Below are 9,774 nucleotides of genomic sequence, written 5' to 3' on the forward strand. Positions count from 1 at the left end.
ACTAAATTACTATTCATGAGCACCACAACCTATTCATTGGCACCACAACGTTCAGAAAATCTAGCATAGTGCAGCAAGTATAACAAATAAAGTTCTAAATTTTGTAACATGGCAACCTTTTGTCAATAAAAAAGCCACACATATGTAAGGAAAATGCTAAAACCTAGGGTACCAAAACACGAAAATCCATATTTTTACGTTGTCAACACTAACGTCTAGCAAGTTATGCAAGTGCTAGACGATCAGATATTACATTTTATTCAGAACTTTTACATTTAGAACAACTCATGGCCATTCCTATGTGGAACTACATTCTCCATTTTTTAAATTTACTCGTATAAACCTCTAAAAATGAAAAATAAGAAACCATACTCATTGTTTACATCCATATTCCACTCATTGGCACTATAACGGAAGACGCGTTGGAGCATTTTCAACACATAACAAAATGTTATGGCTCCAATGATTACCCGCCGTAAAATATACAGATTGATGTAAAAATGTTTTCTTATTGAAATTTGTCAGATGAAACTGACGTCACAGGGCTGCCGCTCTGTCCAATGAATTAACTGGAAACCGTTCCCCATAAACGCGATTTTCAAAGAACAGATAAAGTAAGAAATGCAGCTCCACAAACAGACAGGGTCACAGATATCATCCGAAACGAAACTAAATTATGCACCAGTCAATTGTTACCACCCACACCCCTGGGGCAGGTCCGGGGAATAGCGGGGAATTTAGCATTCGATCCAGCCAAGACCGGGTAAAATCCCCGCCCTGCGGGAACGAACTGCTGGTAAAATCCCCGCCAAATGCCCCCGCACCCAGGGAACCCTAGGAAAGGCCCATTCCCCGCTATTTTTGGTACGAAGACAAAACCACCGCATTCACCCGGCATTGCGGGGTCACCTGGAAGGTAAAAACACGACCCATTTCCCCGGCTATCCCTTGTATACCCCCGGACCTGAGGAGAGGGGGGGGGGGGGCGTGGTTATTTACAATATTTACACCTCAACTTCCATTCCTTAAATGCACTGCCTTTCGGCAATTGCGTTTATCAATCGATGAACGCAACATCTTCGGATATGTTCAGATCGCAATTCATCGCATAACAATTTACATTAAAATTATTGATATTTGTATTGTCTGTATTGTGTCAGCAGGTTCCGTAAAATATAAATAAACATTTTAGAAAGTGTTAGTTTATTACATTTTAAATGTATTGTTGCCATAAGTGATTCAATTTTACGTTTAAAAGTGATTTCAAGTAGTTGATCTTTTCCCGCGTTATTGTGACGTCATTTGAAAAAATGTTGCCGGTTACAGTCGTTCTATTTACAGACTGGGTAAGACAGGTTTAGTGAAAGGTTTTCTTAAATGAAATGAATTATTTTTATACACTCTGACCAGCCCAATTGCGTTCATACCCCGATATTGACACCAACCCCGCAATTCATTCCTTAAATATATGTCGAGTTAGTGGGACCCAAAATATTTCACTCTGCAAAAAGAAATCCCCGAGTGTCGAAACCTTTGTACGCTTATTAAACCCTAAGAGTGCTCGCATTGTATGTAAGGGGTACCGAGATTCTCCATATTATGATGATAATATAATATAGTATATTATTTCATGTTTTTCGATGAAATATGGAGTTTTGTGAGTGAAATAACAACAAAATTTGGTGAAAATGCAAAATAAGGGGTGAAAGTATCAACTTTCAGAACTACTACCTTATATATATATCTACGCTAAACGACAAATAACACAAGCAGACGACTAGTCGTCTATGTTGTAACGGTGAGAAATATATATACGATTTATTAGGAGTGACGCGATAATATATGTGAAGCATGTTTAAGCCAGAATATGTGAGGTGATAAGGGGAATTAGTCCGTCAAAACAAAGGGGAATTAGTAGAAGAACAATTAAATGCTGCATCTTTGGTCGTTTAAAACGTATTCAGTTTTGATATGTTCTTATATACTTACAATGCATCACGGAGTATGAGATGTTATTCTGTGACGTCATATCTCCGTCCACCGCTCGTAACGATATAAGGGCTACCGAGATCGATACCCGTAATCTCTATATAATGATGACAATACATCAAGATATAGTATAGTCTTTCATGTTTTTTCGATGAAATGGAGTTTTATCAGTGCAATAACAACAGTGAAAATATCAATTTGATATTTTCACTGCAAAAAAAGGAGTGAAAATATCAACTTTCAGAACTACTACCTTACATATACCTGCACGATTACCCCCGTGGGTTCCCGCAAATAGTCCTACGCCAAACGACAAATAAGTAAAGCAGACGACGAGTCGTCTATGTTGTAACGGTGAGAAATATGTTTGATAATAATAGGAGTGGCGCGATGATATATGTGAAATATTTTTAAGTCAGCATGCTTTCAAGATAAGGGGAATTAGCTCAAGTGGTAGAGCGCTCGCTTAGCATGTGAGAGGTACCGGGATCGATACCCGGATTCTCCAAATGTTTTTTATGTTTATAAACTCTACATTAATAATACATTTTTATTCCAATACCAACTTATATAAAACAAAGTTTAAAAGTCGTTGCCATAATGGGAAAGTATATTACAAGTATATAACCTATAAAAATATATTTAGATGTAATGTTCGCCCTATAAAATAGTGTATGAGAGCGTTTTAACTTGACTGTTAACAAGACAAAAAATCTGTTTCGTAACTTTTTAACAAGTGGAAGTTGCAGAGTGTTATCTTAGTATGTAAGGGTTACCGGGATCGATTCCCGGATTCTCCATATTGTTTGATGATATATTTTTGTAATAAATTTTGAGAAAAAAAATCAATTTTACATCAAATATATGTCGATTGATTGTTCATAAAAGACCCATCTCGATAGAATACAAACATGCATGAAAAACATCAAATTAAATAGTCATTCAATATGCTGTAAACAGCATGGTAATTGAATACAAGTATAGGCCAAAATGCAATCTCGAACACCGGAGTGATTATGATAACACCTCGTACTCAATACATGGAAACATCATTCACAAACTATAACAAAAATATATGGAATGACATTCCTTTATATATACGTACCTTGAAAACCCTTTAAACGTTCAAAAGAAATTATAAATTTCATTTATAGTGTGAACGATAAATTATTTAACATGTTCTTTAACATATGTAAATGTTTAATTTATAGTCATGTTCTTGAGAGTCTGTCAGTGAATGTTTAAGTATGAATGCATTTGTTAACAGAATGTTTAATAGTTTTACATGTAAATGTATCTTTCTAGTTTTAACATTGACAGGTGACTTATTTTCAAGGATTATGCTTTTTCTTTTGTTCCTTTACTTTGAAGGACATATTGAAAATTTGAATATATGTTCTAATATGTCTAAATGTGTAACCTTCGGTAACTAAATGTACAGTCAGTGCATGCATTGTTTATTGCATGAAATGGACATATACTTTTTTTATAGAATCAAAATTATTTAAATGTCAAGGTGTGTAAGCTTTGCCCATTCGGCGAGTGCACCGTAAAGATTGTTAGTCATTTTAGGGTTTTTTTGGAGCATAGTGCACAGACAGAATGTAACCCTGGCTAGAGCTAACCTGGTTCTTTAACGTGCACCAGTGTATAGCACTATCAAGACCCCCATTTAACGTCCCTCCCGGAAGAAGATTAGGTTTTTTTAGTGATGCACGGAGAATCAAACCTGCGACCCCTGAATTGATAGTCAAGCGCGTTATTATTAGACCACGGGTCCGCCACTTTAATGTCAACAGTTCAATTAAAGACATAGCATCAAGACATGTCACTGTCACGCGACCAAACGCCCCTGATTGGGCCTTGTCGGACGGATAGCTACTATTAGAACACAGGCGATATTTGAGTAAATAAAAAATCTATGTCCCCCTAATGGTTTTCAATTAGTCATTTCGTATCTACGTAAGGTAATTACTGACTGCTCTACCAAATTTTAAGACCGTACGACCAAGCATACTGCACCTATGCATTGGACAACCTTTTTTGTATTCATGGTCTCCGCGAGTTCGATCTATGACTAACTGACCCTACAATAGGGTCATCTGCTTGTCATGACCAACTTCCTTTCCAAGTTAAAGGACTGTGGACCAAGCATACTCTAGTTATCAATCTGACAAGCTTTTTGTGTCCAAGGTCACCGCGACCATGACATTTGACATACTGACCTAACAATAAATTAGGGTCATCTACTGGTCATGAACAACCTCCATGACAAGTTTGAGGACCGTACGACCAGCATACTTTGGCTACCAATCAGACAAGCTTTTTCTGTATAAGGTCACCATGGCCTTGACCATTGACCTACTGACCTCAAATCAAAAGGGGTTATCTGCTTGTCATGAACGATCTCCATACCAGGTCTGAGGACCTAAGGCTCAAGCGTACTCTTGTCATCAATCAGACAATCGGACAAGGCTTGGTCTATCGGCCGACCGACAAATCGACGTGTACAAAGCAATAATCCTGAGAATGTCATATATGTATTCTTCGAAAACGTTATTTGTTAATGTAATTCGTTTATATAACTGTTATTTATATTTTCTTGTTTTCTAATGCCATCCAAATCTAGTTTGCTCTTTTAGTGTAGTACGGCGTATGGCTCACCCTCGCATCCGGAACAAAAAATGTGTCGTATCCTTTTTGCAACGGCAGGTAATAAATTTCCTACAGTAACACCGTATAGAATCGTTCATATTGAAACATTCATTTAAAGCTAAAAGTGCATGTGTGCTGTTAGTTTAGTACACATTTTTGGGGTCGTAAATATCTGCGGAAGCAAAATGTTAAAAGGCATAGAATCGAAGCCGGATTTGTTTTGTAAAATATCCAAAATACGCCTTTTAGACGGAAGTGCCTTTAAGCTTACACGCACAAATATTAAATACTGGTGAGTCCTAAAAGATTTACAGTGATCAACAATCGCCTCATAAGGAAGAAATACCGTGTTTTTTCTGCACCTTTCTTTCAAAATAAACACAGTAACCGTCATAAGAACCACTGTTTCGATATATATTTATCCTTCAAGTGTATATATAGTGGAACATCTTATTTTGGAGTAAGAGTGCATCGTTAAATAACTTAAAGCTATCGTGCTTCGCATTCGATCTTGCCAACCATAAAATAGGCCACTGTAAACGTTTATGGTGACAAAAAGTAGTACTATCTAAATAAATAAATAATAAACATCAATATATCAGCAAGAAACAAAATTAAGAAGAGATGTCCTTTGGAAGCAAAATAATAGAAAAGGAAATATAAAACCATATTATAAAAAAACAGTATCGATTTAGTTGAGAGTTTTGATAATATCAGCACTATCAACGCCCCCCACCCCCGGCATCAGCTATATATATACATATAGCTAGTGTACATATTCAAAACAAAGCCCAGCGCCCCCCCCCCCCCCATCCCCAATTTCACATTCGTTGGTTTTCTTATACGCTTTGTTTCCAAGAACTAAATGGGTTAAAGGATGAACCTCCTTGATTTTTTTTACAATAAAGCGTCCAATGATTCACACACATGTTTTCATGAATGTTTTTATAACTAGCACTTACTGGATCATAAGTATCAACATTTTGTAGTTTTGTGAGAATAAAAGCGCTTATAATTTTGCGACTGTTGTATTTAAACACTATAAATGGGTTATACGTATGGATCTGTTCTAGTTGTGTTTAAAATGAAGACCCCCAAACTTCACACACGTTTGCTTTCTTGCACCTTTTGTTTCCAACCACTAAATGGGTTATACGATGTCCGTTTAGGCCGCGTTGGCGGTGCATTCCATCCAGGTCTTTGATTGGTATCTAAGGATTTCTTAACTACCACCATTTTCCTTCTCTGCGACTGGTTGGAATATACTGAACCTCTGCGCGTGTTTATTGTGTTTAGTGACGTACTGCTCGGGGATTTAACAAAGCCTGCCCCGGTGGCGTAGTTCCATTGTGGAACTGTGAGATGGTCGTTATCAAGTGTAACCTGACTTGGGCTAGCAGGATTGTCAGGAATTGTCGTGTTTAGACTTGAATTGGAGCTTTGGTACACGGCAAACTGTACCTTGGCGTTGTTATCGTTGCTCGGCATATCTTTAACTTTAACCTGTAATAAAAAATACTAAACTAAGACATGAGACAAACATGCGCATGGTTGTGTTTGAAACTACAGCAATGAAATAAAAACGACTAAACTAAGACGGAGGCGTGTGACAAACATGCGCATAGCTGTTTGAGACTACAGCAATTAAATAAAACAGAGACAAAACTAAGACGAAGGCATGTGACAAACATGCACATGATTGTTTGAAACTAAAGTAATTAAATAAAAAAATACTAAAGTTAATCGGAGACATGTGACAAACGTGCACATTGTTGTTGAAAACTACCGCAGTGAATTTGCTGTTAAACGTCGAAAATATAAACATTGTTAAAGTAAAACTACAAATAAGCATCGTCGACAACAGACACATCCGTGTAACAGAATTGATCACACGTGGGTAACCAATGATGCGAAAATAGATGAAAATCACGTATTGATAAAATGTACCTTGGAATGGTGCACCTGGTATCTATGATGAAAGATGACCACACAGCCAACTATGAAGGCCATGAGGATGAAGACGGTGGCGATCTGGAGAACTAGGCGGACGATGGGGTTGACTGAGGACTGAGGGTCTGTGTTGGGGTCAGAAGGTGCAATCACCACAATGGAGACTATATCGACCCGTGACTGTTGTTGGGGAGAGTCTTCCATAGCCTGATGAAGCAGATATAGTATTTCAATTATTTGAATGTTGAGTATCAATCTATCAAGGTATACAATAGCCTAACAGTTATCTCCTTACCTCTAAGATTGAACTTGATCAATTTGACGACTGATCTTTTTCAAATTATAGAAAATCACACTGCAAAATTAATAACGGAGTTTAAAACTATTTGAACATTCTGAATAGTATTTTAACCCATCTATATACCATGCTTTATATGTTTTAAGTACTGTCCCCGATAGCTGTGATATAAGTCTTTTGTTTCCCATGAAAACTACAGTCGAACCCCGTTGGTTCGAACTTGCTTGGCTCGAATTCCTCGTTGGCTCGAATTGAATGCTAAGGATATCTTTAGACTGAACGTAAGTTTTCCAGCTTGGCTGGAATTTTCCGAGGCTCGAGGTATTTTCGCCGGTCCTAAGGAGTTCGAGCGATTGGGGTTTGACTGTACTGGTACTCTTAAGGATTAAAATTCGACATGTTGCATTTTATCGGGGTATGGTATGCAATGGGGCTGTTCAAAATGGGTGGAGTCCGAAGGACTCCACCAACATTTTGAACTGCGCCATTGCATACCATACCCCGATAAAATGCAACATGTCGAATTTTAATACTTATATTTACATTCATTTAAATCTACATTTCTGCTAAAATAAATTGATTATTCAAGAGCATTTACTCTTTTCTTTCTCTTGTTGTTCTCAACGGTGGGTAAATTAGAACAGCTGCTGTTCAACCGAATGTCATAAAACAATGAATGCGCAGATAAAATAGTTCCTTATTTATAGGTTCAGTTTATATATTTTCAAGGACAAGTATATTATAAATACACATTATAACTGTTTAACAACTAGGAAAATACAACTGGAGTTAGGAACATTTACAATAACAAGAAAACAACAAAAATATCGTCACATGCAAAGTTCACATCATATCTCGCGATAAACGCGACCCAAAGTGTTTGTTAAACACGAGTTGTCAAATTTAAGATAAATTCCAGTAAATTTACTTGTTTAGCGTTATGTTAAAGGAGCAATTGGCGAAAGAACCATGTTGAAATATGGTGTTAGACAAATCTGCAAGTGTATTTTCATTTCTTTGGACTTTAACATCGGATGAAACGACTGTGGCGGTGGGTGGGGTAACGTATTTATCAATGGGAGCTTTTGCGGAAGTACAGCCAGAGGACGCGAGAAGACTCAGTGATGAACTGAGCTCTTTCTTCTGGACGTTGCTGGGTGCCCTGCAATACGACTTTAATGATGCCTCATTCCTGTGCCCGGACATGAACATAATATGATGAGCTTCAAAGCCACTGTCGTTCATTGCTTGGATAGCTGTGGCCCTGACACTGTGCGCGGTGTACCAACCTGTTGTTTTGCTTGCTTTGCAAATGTCAGCCATGAAACTGCTGTACGACCGCTTTGACAGTGGCGCATTGGTGAACCAAATGTCATTTGCCTCAGGTCTTGCGATGGCATCCTTGATGCAGGCATTAAACAGCATAGGCGCCGATTTGTCGGTTTTATTGATGAGTAACTTTAACATTGCTACTGGACAACATGGGCCACCTGTCGTATACATTCTGCGGTCTGATGGAGCCTCATCCTTGGTTAGCCCACCCTGGAATTTTTTTTGCTGCGTCTCGTGCTTCAGGGTGACATACTCAATTCCATCATGGTCTTCAGTAAACTCAAAGGAGTCGATTTGAAGCTGGTGATGAAATTCAAGGCCGCGTGACACGAAGTGGAGAGCAAGTTGGAACCATACACACTGTCGAAGAATAATTGGAGAGCATGGAGCATTGGCGAAGAACCTGGAAATGGTTTCAAGGTCGCTTTGCTCGATGATAGGCTTGTGGTGTGTGGGTCGGGAAAGTCCGGCCTTAGTTTGTTCCTTCATGAAGCCATCAAGTGTGCGATTTGCAGCCTTAAATGATGTGCCATGAACAATGTCCATGTTGCGGCCAAGGTCGGTCAGATGTCTGTTCAGACCAGATCGTATGTTCTTCATACTATTCTTGTGGTACACCTTAGACCCAGCTCCGAAAGCCTTTGAGCGCCTTTCTGATGGCTGCGGGGCGACTTCGCAGTAGAACTTGCGCAAAATCTGGCCAAGTGACTCTTCTGAGACAGTAGACGTGTTTAGAGGCTCAGCATACCTAGATCTATGCCAATCTGGAGTTAGAAAAAGCATTTGTTCATTTAAGTATTGAATTAGTGTTAAAAATGTTTTATAATAGTTGTTTATAATTATGTTTTCCTGTTAAATGAGTTTTGTATATATTTTCACTATATTGTTAAAAATATATTTTCATAATATTGTTAAAATATCTTTTTATTGTAAATATTAAAATTTTAAACACTGTTTTTGTACATTTTTAAGTGTTAAATTAAGTTGATTTATCTTTTCACCAATTGGAGAATCAAAATGAAATAATTAACACTCATTTTTCACAAAAGATGAAGAAAAAAACACTTTCATACCTTGAAATACCTTTACTGCCCATTTTGTGTTTTCTCTTGTTCTCTTTGACTGGTGAGACTCTTCAAAAACCTTTATGTCTTCCTCGCCTACCCTTCTAAACCTGTTACAATCTTCTTGTTCTTCCTTCAGTTCTCCTTCTTCCTTCTGTTCTTGTTTCAATTCCTTGATTTCATGTTTTGTTGAATTGTCAGATGCTTTACAATCACTAAATGTTAATTCCAAATCCCGAAATAAGTCATCATCATTGTCATTAAATAGTTCTTCAAATGTTCCATCCATCATGAAATCAAAATCTAGATTAAAATCAATTAAATTATCGTTGCTCATTTTGTTTTCTCTTCTTAAATGAAGTTTTCGTCGTCTGCATTATTTTGACAGGTTGCCAATAATTTTACTACGATTTCATTGAAAAAAATAGTTCCGTAGTAAATAAGCTCCGCCCATTTGTATTATTGCGCCCAATGACAGGACAGAGG

The 9,774-nt window shown here is 37.6% G+C and overlaps 1 protein-coding gene and 1 non-coding gene across 2 annotated transcripts; one reads left to right on the plus strand and one right to left on the minus strand.

The window, feature by feature from the left end:
• Positions 1-2,424: 2,424 nt before the first annotated feature.
• Trnaa-agc (transfer RNA alanine (anticodon AGC)) lies at positions 2,425-2,497 on the plus strand. Its single transcript has one exon. It is a non-coding gene; the product is annotated as a tRNA-Ala (tRNA).
• Positions 2,498-5,745: 3,248 nt separating this feature from the next.
• LOC128225365 (uncharacterized) lies at positions 5,746-9,577 on the minus strand. The gene is made up of 4 exons (XM_052935390.1): positions 9,298-9,577; positions 7,922-8,988; positions 6,592-6,801; positions 5,746-6,147 (listed from the first exon to the last, which is right to left on the minus strand). Exons 1-4 carry the CDS (start codon positions 9,575-9,577, stop codon positions 5,746-5,748), a joined length of 1,959 nt encoding a protein of 652 aa, XP_052791350.1.
• Between the last annotated feature and the right edge of the window lie 197 nt (positions 9,578-9,774).

The sequence above is a fragment of the Mya arenaria genome, chromosome 1 (assembly GCF_026914265.1).
Source record: "Mya arenaria isolate MELC-2E11 chromosome 1, ASM2691426v1".
Taxonomy (NCBI): Eukaryota; Metazoa; Mollusca; class Bivalvia; order Myida; family Myidae; genus Mya; species Mya arenaria.